The sequence below is a fragment of the Crassostrea angulata genome, chromosome 2 (genome assembly GCF_025612915.1).
Source record: "Crassostrea angulata isolate pt1a10 chromosome 2, ASM2561291v2, whole genome shotgun sequence".
NCBI classification, from domain to species: Eukaryota; Metazoa; Mollusca; class Bivalvia; order Ostreida; family Ostreidae; genus Magallana; species Magallana angulata.
Genome location: NC_069112.1, coordinates 17653457 through 17677033, shown reverse-complemented (window position 1 = coordinate 17677033; position 23577 = coordinate 17653457). Strand labels below are relative to the sequence as shown.

The 23577-nt window shown below is 33.4% G+C and overlaps 2 protein-coding genes and 1 pseudogene across 3 annotated transcripts in view; 2 read left to right on the top strand and 1 right to left on the bottom strand.

The window, feature by feature from the left end:
- LOC128172196 (4-galactosyl-N-acetylglucosaminide 3-alpha-L-fucosyltransferase 9-like) overlaps positions 1–23577 on the top strand; it is a 78277-nt gene that overhangs the window by 18919 nt on the left and 35781 nt on the right. The window lies entirely within an intron of this gene.
- Positions 12983–15481, top strand: LOC128172205 (P2X purinoceptor 7-like; annotated as a pseudogene).
- On the bottom strand, positions 15906–22117 carry LOC128172195 (uncharacterized). Its single transcript, XM_052837976.1, has 12 exons — positions 21514–22117; positions 20581–20760; positions 20046–20183; positions 19695–19781; positions 19126–19411; positions 18109–18391; positions 17432–17668; positions 17251–17327; positions 16908–17012; positions 16578–16801; positions 16308–16472; positions 15906–16163 (listed from the first exon to the last, which is right to left on the bottom strand). Exons 1-12 carry the CDS (start codon positions 21711–21713, stop codon positions 15914–15916), a joined length of 2232 nt encoding a protein of 743 aa, XP_052693936.1. The 5' UTR covers positions 21714–22117; the 3' UTR covers positions 15906–15913.

Genomic DNA, 23577 nt, shown 5'->3' with positions numbered 1-23577 from the left:
CTTCAGGTTTCAATACACATCCCAAAATAGAAAGTCTACGTGGATTTTGCATTGCATCAGCCATTAATAAGCCCGGATGATGATGTTGGAAAAATGCGCAAGGTGTCCCGAATACTTCCAAATGTAGAAAAGATGTAAACATTTCCCATTATAAATCTCTGTAAGAAATTTGTTTCATTCCTGTAAACTTTTATGAGTGAAAAGGGATAATTTGTCAACGAAGATATCTTGGATATTTTTCATTTCATCGATTTCAACAACAGTACTTCTTTCACAGTCATGCGCGGATCTAGAGGGGGGGGGGGGGGGTCGGGATGGGTCCATTGAAGATCTAAGATTTAAGTCCCCTGAAATCCCTAATTACGTCATCAATCGGTGTGGCAATGAGTTTTACAAACTGATATTGTTACCATCAATAACTCTGTTTCTTTAATACATTACAAAATTTTGATCGTTTTTAAAGTATGTGTTAAAGACTTTACGAGTGTCTTGGCCCCTAATTTAAGGGGCCAGCCCCCTTTTCTTGAGTTCATTCACAAGGTCTCACGAATACAAACATTTTTTGTTCTTTTAACCATCTAAAATTGTTGTCCATTTTTTAGATACAAGTGATTGAAGAATTTAGGGGCCAGCCCTCTTCCTTAATGGGGACTGACATTGGTGTTTTGATCAGTGGAATCGATTAGAATTATCAATACAGACATTTGCTGTTCTACAATGCTTCACAAAATATGTCTCCTTCTTTAGATATATTGCGTCAAAGTTTAAGTACTCTGGCCCCTAAAAATCCATAATTCCCTCATAAATAGGTGTAGAAATTATTTTACCTGATAAATATTGTTACGGTCAACAATTTTGCTTCTATAATGCATAACAAAATCTTGATTTTTTTAAGTTATCTGTAATATAGTTTACGAGTGTCTTGGCCCCTAATTTAAGGGGCCAGCCCCTTTTTCTTGATTTTGGTGGAAAGAACTTTTAATTATCTACCACTTTTATTATATATGTCTTAAGAAAATATCAACTGATAAAAAGATACAGATCAAAACGTATGAAAATTTTGATTGAAAATTCGTACCCAATTTTCGTGCCCAGGCGAGCTCCAAGAAATGGCGCCACTGGCGTAAAACAACATAATAGTGCACAACTTCAAACTATAGACTACCTATCCTGAAAATTTCATAGTCATATCTCTAATAGTTTCTGAGATCAGCTCTGCACAAAATAGGTCGTAAAAATGTCCAAAATGGCCGATAAATCGGTACTGGAAGCGACGACAGGAAAAATTTCAAAAATGTATTAAGTTTACATCAAGTCCCATCTTCTGTGAAAAAATAGTTGAAATCGGTCGAACAGTTTTGGAGAAATCTCGTGCACAAAATTTGGAAAAAAAAATAATAAGAAACAGTACGAAAACTATAAGGTCTTCCGTTGGAAACGGAAGACCTTAAACTAGATACGATCTCGTTACGAGTAACGAGTAGGTCTTCCTTGCGATTACTGTTTTAAATCATACCATGAATAATCGATATCATTTCAGAATTAACCCCCCCCCCCCCACACACACACACAACTTTCAGAAAATGTATACAAATCCTAAATTACGTAATAAATGGGTGTTGCAATGAGTTTTCCAGATAGATATTGCTACAATCAACAACTTTGCTTCTATAATGCATTACAAAATCTTAATAGTTTTTATGTAATTTGTAATAGACTTTACGAGTCTCTTGCCCCCCCCCCCCCCCAAAAAAAAGGGGCCAGTCCCTTTTTCTTGTTTTCTTTGAGAAGGTCTTAGGAATACTAACATTTTTTGTTCTTACACCCATCTAAAATTGTTGTTCATTTTTGAGATACAAATGTTTGAATATTTTAGGGGCCAGCCCTTTAGATCCTTAATGGGGACAAAAATTCGTGTTTTGATAAGTGGAATCGATTTAAATCATAAATGCAAACATGTTCTCTTCTATGATGTCTAACAAAATATGTCTCCTTTTCAAGTTATATTGCGTCAAAGTTTAAGTACTTTGGCCCCTAAAAATCACTTATTACGTCATAAAGGGGCGTGGAAATGATCTTTTCTAATAGATATTGGTACGATCAACAACTGTGCTTCTATAATGCATTATAAAATCTTTATCGTTTTTAAGTTATTTCTAATAGAGTTTAAGAGTGTTTGGGCCCTCAAAAAAAGAGGCCAGCCCCTTTTTCTTGATTTCGTTGCAAAGAACTTATGATTATCTACCACTTTTGTTATATATATATCTTAACAAAATATCAACTGATAAAAAGATACAGATCAAAACGTATGAACATTTTGAATAAAAATTCGTACCCAATTTTCGTGCTTAGACGAGCTCCAAGAAATAGCGCCACTGGCGTAAAACAACATAATAGTGCACAACTTCAAACTATAGACTACCTATCCTGAAAATTTCATAGTCATATCTCTGATAGTTTCTGAGATCAGCTCTGCACAAAATAGGTCGTAAAAATTTACAAAATGGCCGATAAATCGGTACCGGAAGTGACGACAGGAAAAATCTCAAAAATGTATTAAGTTTACATCAAGTCATATCTTCTGTGAAAAAGTAGTTGAAATCGGTTGAACAGTTTTCGAGAAATCTCGTGCACAAAATTTGGAAAAAAAAAATAATAAGAAACAGTACGAAAACTATAAGGTCTTCCGTTGGAAACGGAAGACCTTAACTAGATACGATCTCGTTACGAGTAACGAGTAGGTCTTCCGTTCAATTTTTTAAACGATTCGATTAAAATATCAATGAAATTTCAGAATTCTCCCTCAACCACCTCCTTTTAGATAATGTATACGATTGTCAATATCCTTTAAAATGCTTAACAAAGAGTTTTGCTTTTTAACATACAGCACATTAAAGATTTAAGATTTTGTCCCCTAAAATCTCTAATTACGTCATCAATGGGTTTGGAAATGAGTTTTACAAACAGATATTGCTGCTATCAACAACTTTGCTTCTATAATGCATTACAAAATCTTGATCATTTTTAAGGTATGAGTAATAGAGTTAAGGAGTCTATTTGCCCCTAATTTAAGGGGCCAGCCCCTTTTTCTTGGTTTTATACGAAAGGTCTCATAAATACTAACATTTTTTGTTCTTACATCCATTTAAAATTGTTTATCACTTTTGAGATACAAATGATTGAATATTTTAGGGGCCAGCCCTCTAGATCCTTAATGGGGACAGAAATTCGTGTTTTGAAAAGTGGAATCAATTTAAATCATTTTTTCAAACATTTTTTCTTCTATGATGTCTAACAAAATATGAATACTTCTCTAGTTATTTTTCGTCAACGTTTAAGTACTTTGGCCCCTAAAAATCCCTAATTGCGTAATAAATGGGCGTGGCAATGATTTTTTCAAATAGATATTGGTACGATCAACAACTTTGCTTCTATAATGCATTACAAAATCTTAATCGTTTTTAAGGTATTTGTAATAGAGTTTAAGAGTGCCCTGGCCCCTAATTTAAGGGGCCAGTCCCTTTTTCTTGATTTCTTTGAAAAGGTCTTAAAAATACATTTTTTGTGCTTACACCTATTTAAAATTGTTGATCATTTTTTAAATACAAATGTTTGGATATTTTAGGGGCCAGCCCTCTAGATCCTTAATGGGGACAGAAATTCGTGTTTTGATATGTGGAATCGATTTAAATCATTAATTCAAAAATTTTCTATTCTATGATGTCTAACAAAATATTTGTACTTCTCTAGTTATATTGCGTCAAAGTTAAAGATCTTTGGCCCTTATCAGTCCCTAATTACGTAATAAATGGGTGTGGCAATATTTTTTTCTAATAGATATTGGTACGATAAACAACTTTGCTTCTATAAAGCATTACAAAATCTTTATCGTTTTGAGTTATTTGTGATAGAGTTTAAGAGTGCCCTGGCCCCTGATTAAAGGGGCCAGCCCCTTTTTCTTGATTTCTTTGAAAAGGTCTTAAGAATACTAACAATTTTTGTTCTTACACCTATTTAAAATTCTTGATCATTTTTGAGATACAAATGTTTGAATATTTTAGGGGCCAGCCCCATAGATTCTTAATTGGGACAGAAATTCGTGTTTTGATATGTGGAATCGATTTAAATCATTAATTCAAACATTTTTTCTTCTATGATGTCTAACAAAATATTTCTACTTCTCTAGTTATATTGCGTCAAAGTTTAAGTATTTTGGCCCCAAAAAATCCCCAATTACGTAATAAATGGGCGTGGTAATATTTTTTTCTAATAGATATTGGTACGATCAACAACTTTGCTTCTATAATACATTACAAAATCTTTATCGTTTTTAAGTTATTTGTAATAGAGTTTACGAATGTTTTGGCCCCTAAATAAAGGGGCCAGCCCCTTATTTTTGATTTTGTTGGAAAGAACTTTTGATTCTTTACCTCTTTTGTTATATATGTCTTAACAAAATATCAACTGATAAAAAGATATAAATCAAAACGTGTGAAAATTTTGAATGAAAATTCGTACCCAATTTTCGTGCCCAGGCGAGCTCTAAGAAATGGCGCAACAGGCTTTAAACAACTACATGCTGCACAACTCCAAACTATCGTCAAACTATCCTGAAAATTTGATGTTCATATCTCTTATGGTTTCCGAGTTTATAGCTGCACAAAATGGGTCGACAAAAATTACAAAATGGCCGACAATTCGGTACCGGAAGTGACTACGAAAAAATTAAGAAAAATGTATTAAGTTTAGATCACGCCCTAACATCTGTGAAAAAATGGTTGAGATCGGTCGAATAGATTCCGAGAAATCGCGTGCACAACATTTGGAAAAAAGTAATAATAATAACTAGACACGATCTCGTTGCGAGCAACGAGGAGGTCTTCCGTCTGATTTTAGAATTTGAGATATATGTTAGATCTTGATTTTGCTAAACATGATTTAGAATAGAAAAACGGGGTCTACATTCTAAGGGCCAGATACTATTTTGTTTCAGGGATAAGAGCTTTGTTCAACAAGGGTTTAGAAATTCGTCACCGTTCTTGAGATATCTGAGAAAAACAATTTTTAGCGGCCAGTCCCTTACCTCCTTATTGGAGCCGCTGAACCAAATTTTGAAGGTTGCATTTTGTAAAGTACATCATTTTTAGTATCTTTTCTTCTACAATGCATTTCAAAACATTTTCCTTGGTGAGATATAGCTGGCCATAGTTTGTGGACCCTTGACCCCTAAAGAATCCTTATTCCATAACACATGAAAAAATCATCACATTACTTGGATACAGAACTGTAAGATAAACATATTTGCTTCTATAGCCTTTTATTAAATTTCCCTCAGTAAAGAGCTACAGATGAAACATTTTAGAGCCCTTTAGTTTCCTAATTTTAGGGGCCAGCCCCTTTTTTGATATCAAATAAAAGGTCAATTGAATCTCAACACATTTTGTTAAACAACTGTTTAGAAATCCGTTACCGTTCTTGAGATATATGGGAAAGAACGTTTAAGGGGCTGATCCCTTAACTCCTTATAGGAGCCATTTAACGAAATTTTGAAAATTGCATCTTATTAAGTACATCTTTCTGAGTATCTTTTCTTCTTTACTGCATTTCAAAATATATTTCCTTTCTGAGATATTTGTGATCAACATTCTATAATTTTGGCCCCTAAAAAACCCTTATTATGTAACACATGATAAAATCATTACATTGCTTGGATACATAACTGTAAGATAAACATATTTGCTTCTATAACCGTTCACAAAATATCCCTCAGTAAAGGGCTACAGATTAAAGACTTTAAAGGCCTTTGGTCCCCTAATTTAAGGGGCCAGCCCCTTTTTCTTGGTATCAAATAAAAGGTCATTTTATTCTACACAAATTTTGTTCAACAAGTGTTTAAAATATCGTTACCGTTTTGGAGATATATGAGAAAGAAGGCTTTAGGGGCCTGTCCCTTAACTCCTTTTAGGGGCCGTTTAACGAAATTTTGACGGTTGCATTTTGTTGAGAACATCATTTTGAACAACTTTTCTTCTGTACTGCATTACAAAATATTTTTCCGTTCTGAGATATGGGTGATCAAATCTTTTGACTTTTGGCCCCTAAAACCCCTTAATTACGTAACACATGATAAAATCATTACATTACTTAAATACATAACTTTAAAATAAACACATTTGCTTCTACATCATTTCATAAAATATCTCTCAGGAAAGGGCTACAGATTAAAGACTTTAGAGGCCTTTGGTCCCCTAATTTAAGGGGCCAGCCCCTTTTTCTTGGTATCAAATAAAATGTCATTTAATTCTACACATATTTTGTTCAACAAGTGTTTCAAATATCGTTACCGTTTTGGAGATATATGAGAAAGAAGGTTTTAGGGGCCGGTCCCTTAACTCCTTTTAGGGGCCGTTTAACGAAATTTCGAAGGTTGCATTTTGTTGAGAACATCATTTGAAACAACTTTTCTTCTGTATTGCATTACAAAATATTTTTCCTTTCTGAGATATGGGTGATCAAAATTTTGGACTTTTGGCCCCTAAAAACCCTTAATTACGTAACATATGATAAAATCATTACATTTCTTGGATACATAACCGTAAGATAAACATATTTGCTTCTATAACATTTCACAAAAAATTTCTCAGTAAAGGGCTACAGATAAAAGACTTTAGAGGCCTTTGGTCCCCTAATTTGAGGGGCCAGCCCCTTTTTTTTGATATCAAATGAAAGGTCCTGTAAATATTAACCTTTCTTACATTACATGTCTTAACAAAATATTTTTCAGAAAAGAGATAAACAAAGAAAACAAGAAAAAAATACGACATTTTTTTAAACTCAATTTTCGGGTCCAGGCGAGCTTCGGCGCCTTTCAATCCAGTTCAACATGAAAATAAAATTGCAAATCTACAATCTTTTGTCTACCATTCCATGAAAGTTTGAACTCAATATCTGTTATAGTTTAGAAGAAGTTAGAGTAACAAGCAACCCCTCTAAAAATCGCTAAAACGTCAATATCTCAAAAACGGAAGTGACGTCATCAATATAATTGAAAAGCTGTAAGATTTCGATCACTATCTATCTTATCTGAAAGTTTCATGACAATCGGTTGAGCCGTTTCTGAGAAATCGCGTGCACAAAATTTGTAAGAAAAAAAAATAATAATAACTAGAGCAAAGCTCGTTGCAAAGCAACGAGTGGGTCTTCCGTTAATGTCGGAAGTAAAGCTGGAAACTCCTGTAAGAAGCAGAGCTCTTAAACCAATAACAAGAGTAACTAAAATAAAAAGATGAAAAAAATCGAGTTATTCCTGGTACGACTTAACAAAATCCGAATGATTTTAAGTACGACTTAACAAAAACCTTTCTGATTTCAAGAACGACTTAACAAAAAAATCCGAATGTGTTACAGTACGACTTAACATTTTTTTTTGGTACGAGTTAATTTCACTTTGAACATTACGCTATTTTTTAAACCAAGGACGCGGAATCAAGATTTCCGGAAAAATCATTTTTTGAACCCCGATATCTCTGTAATACATCGTCCGATTTTAAAACGGATTTCAGTGTTAGATTCAGCTTGATAAGGTCTACAAAACATATATTCATTTTTTATTTTATCGGAAAATTCATTTTTTCAAAAAATTTGTTTCACTTCCGGTTTGGACCGGAAGTGACAGATTTTCATTTCGAGCCTTATTACAGAGGAAAATCGACCAAAACCGCTTTAAGATAAAGGCTTGAAATTTTCAACGGTTATGAAACCGTTGAAAATTTCAAGCCTTTATCTTAAAGCGTTTTCGAGAAAAGTCCGGGACAAAATGACTTTTTTAAATTCTTAAAATTGACGTCACGTCAAAACGGACGTGACGTTCTCTTTAAAATTTTAACACTTCTGAGGGACGCCAATTTGCAAAAATCTCTGAATATTTCATCAAAATCGGTTAAAAACCTTTTGAGTTATGAAGCAAAAAAGGAGTCAGAAGAAAAGAAAAAGAATAATAACTAGAGCAAAGCTCGTTGCAAAGCAACGAGTGGGTCTTCCATTAGTGTCGAAAGTAAAGCTTGAAGTTCCTATAACATGAAGAGTTCTTAAACCATAAGAAATAAGTAACTTAGACAAAAAAAACCCAAATCGAATCATTCTTGGTACGAGTTCACAAAATTCGAATGATTCTAAGTACGAATTAACAAACCTTATCAATTTTAAGAACGACTTAGCAAATACAAATCCCAATGTGTAAAAGTACTATTCAACAATCATCGATTTATTTTAGGTACGAGTTAATTTAACTCTGAACATAAAATTATTTTCTTAACCAAGAGTGTGGAATCAAAATTTCCGGAAAAATCAATTTTTAAACCTATATATCTCTGTAATGCATCGTCCGATTTTAAAACGGATTTCGGTTTTAAATTATGAAAAATAAGCTCTCTTTTTTTGCTTTATGATTAATATCAAATTATTGCTAAAAAAAATCATAATAAAAGACTTTGGAGCTCTTTTTGCCCCTAATTTGAGGGACCAGCCCCTTTTTCTTGATATTAAATGAAAGGTCTCGAAAAAACAAACATATTTTTTCAACAAGTATTCACGAATTGCTAACCGTTCTAGAGATATCCAAACAACTCTGTTTTAGGGGCCGACCCTTTAAGTCTTTACTGGGGCCAACAACAAAAAATTTTGGATTTCATATTATCAATAACATTATTATGAGCAACTTTTGTTCTACAATGCTTTTCAAAATATTTCTCTTTTTCTAGATATTAATGATCAAAGTTTTTCACTTCTGGCCCCTTGAGACCCTTAATTACGTAACATATGACTTACGTATGGTACTGTATAGATAAACAGCTGTACAATAAACATTTTTGCTTCTATAACTGATAACAAATTATTTTTCAGTAAAGAGTTATTTTAAAAAGACTTTAGAGCCCTCTTGGCCCCTTTTTTGAGGGGCCAGCCCTTATTTCTTGATATCAAATAAAAGGTCTTGTAAATATAAACACATTTTGTTCAACAAGTGTTCGGAAATTGTTGACCGTTATAAAGATATCTGAACAAATGTGTTTTAGGGGCCGACCCTTAAAAACCTTACTGGGGCCACCAACAAAAATTATTTAGGTAGCATATTGTTAAAAACATTATTCTAAGATTTTTTTGTTCTACAATGCTTATCAAAATATTTCTCCTTTTCTAGATATGAAAGATCAAAATTTTGGACTTCTGGCCCCTTGAAACCCCTATTTACGTAACATTTGTCTTAGGTATGTTACTGTGTAGATAAACAGATGTACAATAAACACTTTTGGATGTATAATTGATAACAAATTATTTTTCAGTAAAGAGTTATTGCAAAAATACTTAAGAGCACTTTTGGCCCCTAATTTGAGGGGCCAGCCCCTTTTTCTTGAAATCAAACGAAAGTCCTAGTTAATCTAAACAACTTTTGCATTACATGTCTTAACAAAATATTTACACATTAAAAGCTAGGGCCGAAAATGTTCGAAAATTTCGTAAAAAAAATTGGTGCCAATTTTTGAGCTCGGGCGAGCTTCGCCGCCTTGCATATTTTTCAAAAAATCTAATAAATAGGATCCTCTACAGACATTCATCTACTATCCCTGAAATTTTTACGTTTCTATCGCAATTAGTTTTTGAAGAGCTACGTGGACAAAATGGTCCTTTAAAATTCACTTTATCCTCATAATCTCGAACCGAAAGTAACGTCATCAGCTAGAAAATTTATAATTTTAAGTACTTTTGATGTTCAACACGTCCTGCAAATTTCATGCAAATCGGTCAAGTAGTTCACGAGAAATAGCGTTCGAAAAAAGTCAGAAAAAAAAAATAAAAAACTAGAGCAAAGCTCGTTGCAAAGCAACGAGTGGGTCTTCCGTTAATGTCGGAAGTAAAGCTGGAAGTTCCTGTAAAAAGCAGAGCTCTTTAACCAATAACAAAGGTAACTAAAATAAAAAAAAGAAAAAAATCGAATTATTCTTGGTACGACTTAACAAAACCCGAATGATTCTAAGTACAATTTAACAAAAACCTGTTTGATTTCAAGAACGACTTAACAAAAAAACTCCGAATGTGTTAAAGTACGACTTAACAATTATTTTTGGTACGCATTAATTTTACTATAAACATTATGCTATTTTTTTAAACCAAGAACGCGGAAACAAAATTTCCGGAAAAATCAATGTTTAAACCCCGATATCTTTGTAATGCATCGTCTGTTTTTGAAAAGAAATTCAGTTTTTAATTTAGCTCAATAAAAGCTGCTTTGTTGCTCTATAATAAATATCAAATTATTGGTCAGAAAAGAGTTATCATAAAAATACTTAGTAGCCCTTGTGTCCCCTAATTTGTGGGGTCAGTCCCTTTTTCTTGATATCAAATTAAAGGTATCGCTAATATAAACATATTTTGTTCTACAAGTGTTCATGAATTGTAAACCGTTCTCGAGATACCTGTACAAATGTGTTGTAGGGGACGAACCTTTAACCCCTTACCAGGGCCACTAACAACAAAATTTTTGGTTTAATATTGTTCAGAACATTATTTTGAACAACTTTTGTTCTACATTGCTTTTTAAAATCTTTCTCTTTTTTCAGATATTAATGATCATAGTTTTGAGTTCTGGCCCCTTGAAACCCCTAATTACGTAATATATGACTTAGGTATGGTACTGTATAGATGCACAGCTGTACAATGAACATTTTTGCTTCTATAATCAATAACAAAATATTGTTAAGTAAAGAGTTATTGTAAAAAGACATTAAAGCCCTTTTGGTCCCTAATGTGAAAGGCCAGCCCCTTTTTATTGATATCAAATTTAAGGTCTCGCAAATATTTTGTTCAACAAGTGTTCATGTAATGTTAACCGTTCTTGAGATATCTGTACGGATGTGTTTTAGGGGCCGACCCTTTAACTCCTAAATGGGGTCATAAAAAAAAAACATTTAAGGCAGCATATTGACAAGAACACCATTTTAAGCAACTTTTGTTCTACATTGCTTTTCAAAATAGTTCTCCTTTTTCAGATATTAATGATCAAAGTTTTGAACTTCTGGCCCCTCGAAACCCCTAATTACGTAATATATGACTTAAGTATGATACTGTATAGATAAACAGCTGTACAATGAACATTTTTGCTTAAATAATTTATAACAAAATATTGTTGAGTAAAGAGTTATTATAAGAAGATTTTAGAGCCTCCTTGGCCCCTAATTTGAGGGGTCAGCCCCTTTTTCTTGATATCAAAGGAAAGCTCGTAAAAATTGAAACAACTTTTGCATTACATGTTTTAACAAATTATGTGCACATCGAAAGGTATTACAGAAAATGTGCAAATATTTTGTGGAAAAATTTGGTGCTAATTTTCAGGTTCAGGCGAGCTTCGAGGCCTTGAGCAATTTTCATAATTGGAAGCAAGGGGGTACATCTACAGACATTCATCTACAACCCCTGAAAATTTTAAGCTTCTACCTTGATCAGTTTCGGAGGAGATGCCTGGACAAAATGACCCTTAAAAATTTACAAAATCGTCTATATCTGAAACCGGAAGTGACGTCATCATGCAAAAATTTTATAATATGTAGCGACGATGATGTTCTATCACTCCTGAAAATTCCCTGCAAATCGGTTGGGTAGTTTTTGAGAAATAACGCTCCAAAAAAGTCAGAAAAAGAAAAAAAAAGAATAACTAGAGCAAAGCTCGTTGCAAAGCAACGAGTGGGTCTTCCGTTAATGTCGGAAGTAAAGCTGGAAGTTTCTGTAAGAAGCAAAGCTCTTGAACCAATAACAAGAGTAACTAAAATAAAAAGATGAAAAAAATCGAATTATTCCTGGTACGACTTAACAAAATCCGAATTATTTTAAGTACGACTTGACAAAATCCTTCCTTATTTCAAGAACGACTTAACAAAAAAAATCTGAATGTGTTCAAGTACGCCTTTACAATTATTTTTGGTACGAGTTAACTTTACTTTGAACATTACGCTATTTTTTAAACCAAGGACGCGGAAACAAAATTTCCGGAAAAATCAATTTTTAAACCCCAATATCTCTTTAATGCATCGTCCGATTTTAAAGCAATATGAGCTGCATCTTGGTACAAAAAAATAAATCTATATATGTTCCATTTTATAATTGTTTAACTCTATACTCTACATAAAACGGCTTAAGAACAATCCCCTACCCGAGTTAAACTTGCAACAGCGTGTTTTTTAATCACGACGTGCAACAGATTCGCCATTTTTTGGACGTCAATCATTCGGGTCAACTGAGGTCAATAATCAAATATGGATGCTGAGGTATACACAATACTTTCGATTGCAACCTAACTTTGAATGCATTTTAACTCAAATCTTACTGAAAGTTAATTTTTGTTATTAGCTACGATGTTTCAAGCTAATATTTGTGAATATATAGATCGATAATTCCTTGGTTGACGATTGATAACGAAAACTTTAAGCTTTGACTCACTGTGTAACGAAAAGAGGCCCCCCAAGGGTTAATGCGTAAAATGCAAACTCAGTTAATTTTTATTGACTCGTAAAGAAATCTAAAAAAAATGGATTAATTAGAATCTCTATATCGATGAAATTTTCTAAAATATTTTTTCCACTGCCTGTCTTCAAAAAATCAGATTTAATTAATGTATTTTTACGGGTCTTCTAGATCTGTGATAGACATATCTATATTAAGCCTTCTGTACAGTACTGAATATTTTACGTTATTACTTGGATCGGACTTCACATTGTTAAAGAATTTTTATATTTAACATGTACAGCTTAAAAAACGACATAAATATTGATATAAAGACAAATTAATAACTAGGCTACATGCATATATATATATAGCTTGTATTTCACTATGGGCCTACACTTTACATGTAATTTGTACACTACAGTTTTGCCAGCGTATGTGCACGCAATTTTTATCATTATTATGTGTTTAACGTATACAGCAGTAGCAGTAATATTGTTAGTTTGGTGTAATGCAAATAAATCCTTTACAAAATTCTGAAATTGGCTTACCAATAGAAAAAACTAAAAGCTGCTGGGTCAAGAAAACGAGGCCGGGGCAGAGGAGGTAAACGCATGAGGAGCAAGAGAGTTCGAGACATCCAGGATGTTATAAATGCCCGAAAGCAGAAACTACAGGTGTGACATAAAATAACTGTCTTAAAATTAACTGTCTCCAAGTCAAAGTATTTTGATTTTTACATACACCCAGTTTGAACAGTGTTTCTTCATTTTACACATTCACAAATCCAAATTTGGTTCCCTTGTCAGTTTTCTTGAACATAAACTGAGAAAAAAATATTTTGGTGTGTATTAACAAGTAGTTATAACTCTTATGCTTTGTCACTTTAATCAGTTAGGCCAAAAAAAAATTTGTGTAATTAGGGTAACACTGATGAAAAATTTAGGTTAGGTAGGTTGGGATACAGATATAAAATCCTATTTTGAATATTAAACATAGGTAATCACAGATTACAAAGCTCACCGAGACAAGGCATCACCTGTACGAGACGAACTTTATCATATTATATGAAAATCATAGTTGATGATCTTGGATATACATGGCTACTGTTTTGACACAATATCATATTACTATATCGTATGTGGAAAAAAAATTGTATGATAATCATATGTTCATTTCATACAGTAATCTAAGATACAATATGATACAATATCATATCACATAATACATCACAATACACAAACATCTGATATTATATTATATAAACCAATATATTATACAATATCGTATCATATGATAAGATATTATATATTATACAATTTTGTATCATATGATATTATATATTGCAATAATATATAAACCAAAAGTATGTGATAAAATAGTATGTACAATATTATATTACACAATATTGTATCATAATATACCATACTATACATAACAATATTCTGATTCATTATCACATCATAATGTACAAATAATTGATACAATATTATATTGTATCACATAACTTTTTACGATATAATATATGATATGATATGGTATCATATAAAATAATAGTGTACAGTATCATATAGTACTATATCACAAGAATCGTGTTGTATCATTTAACAACAAACATATCTATCAAGCAGGTTTGAGTGAGGTAGATTTTTTTTTAGCATCCTTGATAATGGAGATGAAGCTCTGCATCTAAAGCTTCCTCTGCAATTCATCTATATCATAATTAAATCAACTATGCAAGCTATTATCTATAAAACATGTGACCTGTGCCAAATACCTATGGCTCAGATTCAGCATTCAAGCCTGTCTAGTGCATCAGTATCATAAGACGCATCATCCATATAAGTTTGGTGAAGTTAAGACCACTAGTTACTTAAAAATTGCAATCAAAGGGCAACTGCACCAAAAACTTTAACCTGCTCAAAAACCTTAACCTCCTTTAGCATCTGCAATTCATGGCCCAAATTCAGCATCCAAGTCTTTCAAGTCCACAAGTAGGTGGAGATGCATCATCCATGCAAGTTTGATGAAGACAGGACAAGAAGTAACTTATTGATTCAGGACCTGCAACAAAAACAGGGTCGGGACACCGAACCGAGGGTATAGCATAAGCTCCTGACTTCGTCTCTGTGAGCATAAAATGGGTTTTAATGGAAATGATATGAAAATCACAATCAAATAAAAAGAAACATCTAAATATATTAGGATCGGGGCATTTTTTTAGATTAGGTCGGGTTACCCTAAACACTCAATACTTTTTTTAGGCCTTATTAAGAAGTTATGCTATTGACTATCATTAATTAGTTAGTTTTATTTGAATTTAGGAAACAGTTAGCAAGTTAACAGGTGAGAGTTGTCGTCAACTCATTGCGAAGCTCTGTGATAGGGATCCCTCGTTGATATTTGATATTTTAGAAGAATCGTCGGAGCAAATGTCAGCGCATGGAGGGTACCATCCTCCACCAGGTGAAGCACCATCTGGTGCACGTGTGGAAATTGTAGACAGATGCCCTCTGACATAGAGAGGGTATGCTGTCAACAAATCCCGGAGAACTGTTTTTCATTATTGCCAGTAAGAATAGATTAAATGTCTCCATAATACTATATGCAATGGCTAAATATTCATGAGATTACATCTACACCTTCTTCGTGCATGAAAAGATTTGTTGATTGTTCAAATATTGTAAATAATGTAACAATGATTTTAGGACTTTAGCATGTTGGTCCTAGATGAGGCAGTTCTATCAATTGCCCAGAGATACAGGGAAGATGTTCTGGCAGTACCAAGGGACCAGGATGTCAACAGGGGGTATCGCCACACAGCCTACCGCCAGTTTATCTTGTGGCACTATGGTAGGTTAGGTGCAGGTAATAGGCGTGTTGTGCCCAGCTGCTGTGTGTGGCAAATAAGAGACAAATTCCCGGACAGCTTTGGACAATACACAGGCTTTAAAGATGGACGTTTGGCTTAAAATGAACAAAATAATCATTATTTGTACCTGAATTAAAGAAGATGAATACTAACAAAATTTTGCAATTCATTATTATAAGAATACACAAATACATGTACACCACACAAACTTTGCATACCAGTATATCAGTTTGTCATTAGAAGATTTGATGAATGAATGTTCCATTACTCCAAAATCATAAAAGACTACAAGCAATGCATTATCTATATCCAACTATTATCATATATTTAAAAAACTTAGGTATACACACAGACACACATTTATATTTAGCAAATTAAATACAGGAAATATGATATTGCACTTACATATTGTATTGTGTCACAAATGAAAAAAAAATCCAGCTGCATTTCAATTTGAAAAAGGAATGTACTTCACTGAATTTTAAACTACACAGAAGTTAATTTATTCTGCAAATCGATCATCAGTGTTTCCAATTTTAATGCACAGATCTGTTACTGAAATCTTGACTTCAGCTCTGTGGCAATTTTTTCAGTTGGTGGTGGTGGAATAGGTGCTAATGTACTTGACAGCCATCGGGGATCATCAGGCTCGAGGGGTACAACCCTGTTCATCCCAATATGATCCAACAATCTTTTCCTCACAATTTCCACCATAAGCTGGGGTATATGGGGGTATCCCTTTCCTTCTTTCACAGGGTAATAGTACCACACTGAAGTCCTTTTGCTATAAATCCTCTGCCTTCTAATTAAAGTAAATAAACATTGAAAATGGGTCATAATTCATGCATGTAAAACATATATGTAACCATTGTGACCTAAAAGTATCATGTACTTGTAAACTTCAAGAAAACTAAAACAGGCAATCCCCTTTGTTCAAATATATTACCTAATTTCTCCATTTTTGTTCAGCAAGACTGGTCTGTCAATGTGAATGTTGTAATCCAAAGCTGCCAGTCTGTTCCTAACCCTATATGCTGGCGGTTTGTGTGACTCTCTCTTAGAGGTGTACATAAGGATTAAACTTTGAAATGTTTCCAGTTCCGCTGTGCTTCTATAGAGTACATGTAAAATTATCATCAATATGCATGTACATGTAAAATTTAATCACGGTACTGGTTATTTGAATTGTGCAGAAATACAGTATGAAACAGCATACCGAAAATTTAAAAAATAAGGAATCTTGTTGAGTAATCTCTTGTCCATGATAATGCTCCTCAATGTTTCGTGGGTAAGACTACCCTTCTGAATGTATTCCTTAGACTCTCTATACTTGTGTTCCTCCAAATCATCATGCTCACAGCCATTTACACCACTAGTTGAATAGGGTAACACCCACTGATGTTCGTCAACAATGTGATGAAGAATGCCAAACCAAATTCCCTAGGATAAAGATATATAGAAATACTAGTAAACAAAGAAATCAGTCATCAATGTTCTCTCAAAAACTTTGTTTGGGTTACTTTTGTTTCTTTAAAAAAAAACCTACAATAAATTCCTCGTATGTTTCAGCTTTCTTTGAAGAGTACCAAAAATGGTTGACAATGTCTTTAATCCAAGGCAGTAGGAGTCTGTTCCCTCTTTCCTGTCCTGTCTGTAAAATATTACATTTAGTTTTACATACTTTTACATATTTTGTGAAATGCTTAAAACGTGTGTATGCAATTGTATCTGGCAATTGATTGGAAAATGCACACTGGTCATAAATAATGTAAAATAAAATTTAGAACATACAGCTTAACCATAAATATAATTTTACATGTTTTCATCCTCAAGGTCAAAGGTCAAATGATTTTTTTAACAAGGTCAAATTAAGATTTAACTACACTCACAGCCACCAACTTCTTTGTCAAATTCTTCGTACCGTGCCATACATCATATGAATGCTTTATTTGAGGATATTCTTTCTCTGCAATGTAAAATTAGATAAAATACATGTACATGTTGTTTTTAATTGAAGTATAAATTTTGGACGCTAATATACATGTAGATACTTTTTAAATATCTACTTACTCATAAGGGCAGATATCTGCAAATGCTCATCAGTGATAACCTCTATCACCTGTATGTCATTTTGAAGAAGAAACTGTAGTCCTTTAACAAAACATGCCTTTTCCAGATTAGTACTTTTGCGATCAGTCATCCTTTTGTCCATTGTAATCACACAAAGAATCTGCTTTGTGCTGTTTTCCATGAACGTGTATGTGCAATATTGGGCATTATGGCCAGGACTATCCATCCGTCCGTCTCCTATTCAAAAAATAAAACACAACCATGATGTTATACATGAACTTAACTTTTAATTAGCGTACATGTAGTTGGTGAAAATAGATGAAAACAAGGTATCTGTGAGCCAAGGCTCACTAGTACCGTGTAATACCCCCGCTCTGAAGTAAAAAAAAACAAAATAAGCTAAGTCGACATTTAACACGAAATTGATGTCCACTTGGAACAAAAAAAAGATCCCAACGTAATGGCATGCCTAAACAAAGAGCGGGTTAAAATTTCAAGCATCTGCAATGAATTGTTACCGAGAAAAATGCAACAAAAATTTTTGTTACTGATGGACAGCACAACACACATGCACTTGGGTAAAACACTTTACCCACTTTTTTGGAGCGGGTGTATAATAAAGATTTGCATTACATATATATATGTATGGGTGCATATTGAATGGTTTGCACAATTACCAAGAATGGCAATATCCCTTCCTCGAAAGTTTGCAAGTATATTCTCCTGATGATTACACCAATACTCATCCACAGCTGGGATTAAATAGGTCTTTTGTATCTTGCTAAATGTAGTGGCACATAGAAATGGCAGTCGCAAAAATTTCGCAAAATGTGCAATTTTCTGATAATTATTGCCTGACAGTAATATGCTGGCTGCTGAGAGGAGATCTCCTGCATGGAGACGTTTGTTCAGTAGAGGCTGTGAGCACCATGAATGAATTTTGTGACCATTCATACATTTCTGAAATTAAAAAAAAAACTAGTAAGTAATTATTTCCATGTAAAACCTTTTTTTCAAGTTCAAGCTTGTTTAATCTTTTCTTTTCTTTCAAAGCTAATGACCTGCCAAGAAAGTGACCGACACACAAACAGGCACACCAACATACAGGATCATTCCATTACAAATGTACCAGTATTATAATATTTGATGCACTAACCTAATTAGATCATGTTAACTGATGTACCTTTAATTACAGGTATGTACTATGTGATTACAATGATTTCAGATTATTACCAGCAGAAATGAAATGCCAGACACAACATGTGGTATTTGAAATCTTTGCAAAACTGATGTCCCAGATTTTTTTTTTTTTACAACCAACCAAGTTTGAAAATTTCTAAATTTAGAGTTGTAGTGGCAACTCCAATATGAGATCCAACCCTTATTTTTGATAAAGTTACTGTGAAGATGATAAACTTGATTATTAAATATCCTTCATATAAAAGGTAAAAATAACAAATCTATACTTTATCTTTTGAACAAAACCATGGGCTAAAGTAAAGATGTTTAACTGTGTACTATGTCATCAGTTTTTAAGAGGAGTGATATGGATTCAGACAACCACAGTGTGGTGGTCTGAAAAAATAGGATCACACTCAGTACAAACAGCATAAAAAAAAATTAATGTGTATTTTTAAAATAAATTATTTCATTTCTCTTGATCATGCAGCTGTTCATTAGACATCTGTTCTTACCCAATGAATGTAAACAGCTGAACCCACACACTCTGTAGACAGCTCAACTCTGGATAAACAACCCTCTGAGGTACAAGTCATGGGCACCACAGTGTTTGCCAGGGATAATAGCTGGTCTTCAAAAACCATAAAAACATTCTGTATGGCATCATTGACATCATTTGCTGAAGTTATATGGTTTATGCCTTGTCCTACATTAAACAACTCTGGATTGAATTCTTCATCAGACTCCTCCTCACTGTCTGAGGATTCATCCTTGTCTGAACTGACATCCTCGAGCTCATCCCTAAAAAACATTAAACACTTCACCAATGATACATCTACATGTATATCAAGAGAAAATTAGAACTTTAAAATTTAACTAACATTAACCAATTAAACTGAGTTATAAAACTAATACTGATGTATGTTTGACTTATATTATAACACCACTGCTTGTAAATCAAAGCATAAATTGCAGTTAGGCATGTAAGTAAAACTCCTTTTGGTTTTGTAGTTGTACATTGATATACTTTCAGAACCCTTAATCACTGACAAGATGACACACTGCTTTTGTGCTATAGATTTACTTTAAATTGATTGTGATGCTTGGTTCATAGTCTTCGTCTGATGAATCTTCTTCTTGAACATCAGGTTCAGACATGTCAATGGTGATTCTATTAATGAGTTTACCCGTAATCAGTTTAATATACAAATATACATGACTAAAAATTATGTAACAATACAAAAATAAATAACTTTTTTCATGAAAACAGATTACATAACTCCACATAAGCATTTGAGATAAATCTGGTAATAAAATAAATCTTATTCTGCTTTTTTAATCCTTGCAGATTTTGTACAAAAATTACCCTAACTATTACATGTACATGTATAATGTATTTGAATTATAGCTTTAATAAACAGTAATTCTAACTTACGAAAAGGGGTCCACAAAACTACTTCCAAGACTGATTTTCTTTGATGTACACTCCTTCGAATTGATGTCTAAACTATGTTCAAGTTCTGAGTCTGATGCTCCCATCTCTTCAACTCCTGACATGCAGCCAAAAGACTCACTTGGAAGAAAAGATTTATCATTGATTATTTATATAAAACTATTCATAACATCAACAATTAAGCATGCATCTAGAATACGCACATCATTGTTGTTCATCACTGTATTTTAGTTGTGTGTGTGTATATATGCATGCTTTACATCAGTATAAAGTTATATATATATAATTGGCTACATGTACAATATGTGCTTGCTCAAAATATGTTTCCAACATTGGGCAAAGAAAATATAAATTCATATTGCATTCAGAGATATGTGCCTCTTCTGACATGCAAAATATTTTTGAGATATATTACAAGTGGTAAATTTTATTCATTTTATGAGAGAGAGAGAGAGAGAGAGAGAGAGAGAGAGAGAGAGAGAGAGAGAGAGAGATTTTCACAGTAATGTGCACTTACTTGTTCACTGCATCTGTTAGGGTGTGCAAGGGATCAGTTCCAGGAGTTGATGTTAGTTTAGGGTCGAATTTTGATGGTTGGATTGGTCCAGGTCGGAAAGGTGTAACATTACCGCCAACGGTGTTAAAACATGGCGATACACTTGGATCAATTGGACGGACAGGCTTCGTAGATTCATAACTAAGCAAAAAAATATTTTTCTGTACACATTTAAAAGAGTTTATTTTAAATGGTTAAAACGATTTACTTTGATTTTGCCGTGTCTTGAAAATGTTTTACAGCCGGAGTCGAAGCAATAACACGTTACCCCTTATGGGGCCCCATTAAAAAGCAACTTTAAATTTTATCATTGGTTATGCCTACAGATTTTACGTAATCCTTGAAAATAAAGTTTTATATAAAATACTGAAATAAAAAAGATTGTATGATTGCATTGATTTCTTTGTACATACTTTGCAGGTTGCACTACAGTATTAAATTCTACTATATATTCTTACCAAAATTGCACAACTTTACATACAGATTAAAAATTCAAAACGAACTTCTGGAAAAAATCCTCTTGACATCTTTTTAAACAACGCTTCATTTACAAGTTTCTAGCAAAATACACACGTGCATCCAGCAAGGCGTGCGACTTTGTTTACATCGAAGTCAACATGTGCTTGAAAATCAAGCCCGGGACTTTTCACCCCCCTCCAGAAACAACGCGCATCAAAAATTCAAATGACCTCGCATTATTACAAAACTGGGATAGTTAGACCTCTTACACATTGTTTTTCATCTCATACAAAAAATCAGCTCCTGTCTCGAGCGGAACCGCCCCGAATTCAAAGGAAAATTCGGGAATTATTTTGGCTCAGCCATGTTTTGACGTGAACCTTCAGTGAAATACTGTTATGACACCTGTAAATACTTTTTTTAAAATAAACTCACTGGTCCAGAAGAAATCGTGCTGTTTCCATGTGTGTTTTTCCCTCTAGCGTCTCCCGAAGTTTATTCCAACGATCGATTTCACAGCCGATATATATTCTTGTTTTATTTATGTTGGATAAAACATCTTTCCTTCGTCTTTTCTTTTCCGATTCGCTTAAAATCGCCCTCCTACCTCTACTTTTTTTCTCACCGCCCTCCATTGTGCGCGGAGAACTTCAGATTTTCTGAGGTCATGCGCCAGGTCATGATAAATGGGGCGGAGCTATATACAATTTTTGTACAGGACGACAAAAATTCCGAAAATGTTTTTTCGGGACATACTTACAATTCCGACGGTCACAAAAAAATATTTATACATTAAAATTTCCCTTTTCCCTTCAAGAAAAAGGCGATTGTGATCATATAAGAACATTTTTTATTGGTGGCAAAAATACAGCTCATATTGCTTTAAAACGGATTTAAGTGTTAGATTCAGCTTGATAAGTTCTATAAAACACATATTCATTTTTGATTTGATCAGAAAATTCATTTTTTCGAAAAATTTGTTTCACTTCCGGTTTCGACCGGAAGTGACGGATTTTTATTTCCAGCCTTATTGCATATGTAAATTGCCAAATTCATAACCACAGAAAATTTCAAGACTCTATCTTAAAGCGTTTTTGAGAAATGACGCGGACAAATTGACTTTTTTTTAAGTTTAAAAATGACGTAACGTCAAAACGGAAGTGACGTTGTTACGGAAACTTTAACATCTTTGAGGCATTATAATTGCACATAATCCCTGAAAGTTTCTTTCAAATAAGTTGAAAACTTTTTGAGTTATTAAGCCGAAAAGGAGTCAGAAAAAAAGAAAAAGAAACTAGAGCAAAGCTCGTTGCAAAGCAACGAGTGGGTCTTCCGTTAATGTCGGAAGTAAAGCTGGAAGTTCCTGTTAGAAGCAGAGCTCTTAAACGAACAACAAGACTACGCAAATAAAAAGATGAAAAAATCGAATTATTCCTGGTACGACTTAACAAAATACGAATGATTTTAAGGACGACTTAACAAACACCTTTCCGATTTTAAGAACGACTTAGCAAAAAATTTCCGAATGTGTTCAAGTACGACTTAACAATTATTTTTGGTACGAGTTAATTTTACTTTGAACATTACGCTATTTTTTAAACCAAGGACGCGGAATCAAAATTTCCGGAAAAATCGATTTTCAAACCCCGATATCTCTGTAATGCATCGTCCGATTTTAAAACGGTTTTCAGTTTTAGATTCAGCTTAATAAGCTCTACAAAACGCATATTCACTTTTGATTTGATCAGAAAATTCATTTTTTCGAAAAATTTGTTTCACTTCCGGTTTCGACCGGAAGTGACAGATTTTCATTTCCAGCCTTATTACAGAGGTAAATCGACCAAATCATAACCATTGAAAATTTCAAGCCTCTATCTTAAAGCGTTTTTGAGAAACGCCGCGGACAAAATGACTTTTTGAAAATTTTAAAAATGACGTAACGTCACAACGGAATTGACGTTGTCAAGAAAACTTTAACATCTTTGAGGGATAATAGTTTCACATTATCTCTGAAAGTTTTATTAAAATCGGTTGGAAACTTTTTGAGTTATAAAGCCGAGAAGGAGTCAGAAAAAAAAAGAAAAAGTATAATAACTAGAGCAAAGCTCGTTGCAAAGCAACGAGTGGGTCTTCCGTTAATGTCAGAAGTAAAGCTGGAAGTTCCTGTCAGAAGCAGAGCTCTAAAACCAACAACAAGAGTAACGAAAATAAAAAGGTGAAAAAATCAAATTATTCCTGGTACGACTTAACAAAATACGAATGATTTTAAGTACGACTTAACAAAAACATTTCCGATTTCAAGAACGACTTAACAAAAAAAATCCGAATGTGTTCAAGTACGACTTAACAATTATTTTTGGTACGAGTTAATTTTACTTTGAACATTACGCTATTTTTTAAACCAAGGAAGCGGAATCAAAATTTCCGGAAAAATCAATTTTTAAACCCCGATATCTCTGTTATGCATCGTCCGATTTTGAAACGGCTTTCAGTGTTAGA

Coding starts and splice junctions, on each gene's coding strand:
- LOC128172195 (XM_052837976.1), bottom strand. CDS start 21,713: ATGGAGGGCGGTGAGAAAAAAAGTAGAGGTAGGAGGGCGATTTTAAGC. Junction 20,761..21,513: donor GCACGATTTCTTCTGGACCA/GTGAGTTTATTT, acceptor TTTTTTGCTTAG/TTATGAATCTACGAAGCCTG. Junction 17,328..17,431: donor GCAGATATCTGCCCTTATGA/GTAAGTAGATAT, acceptor TTTACATTGCAG/AGAAAGAATATCCTCAAATA.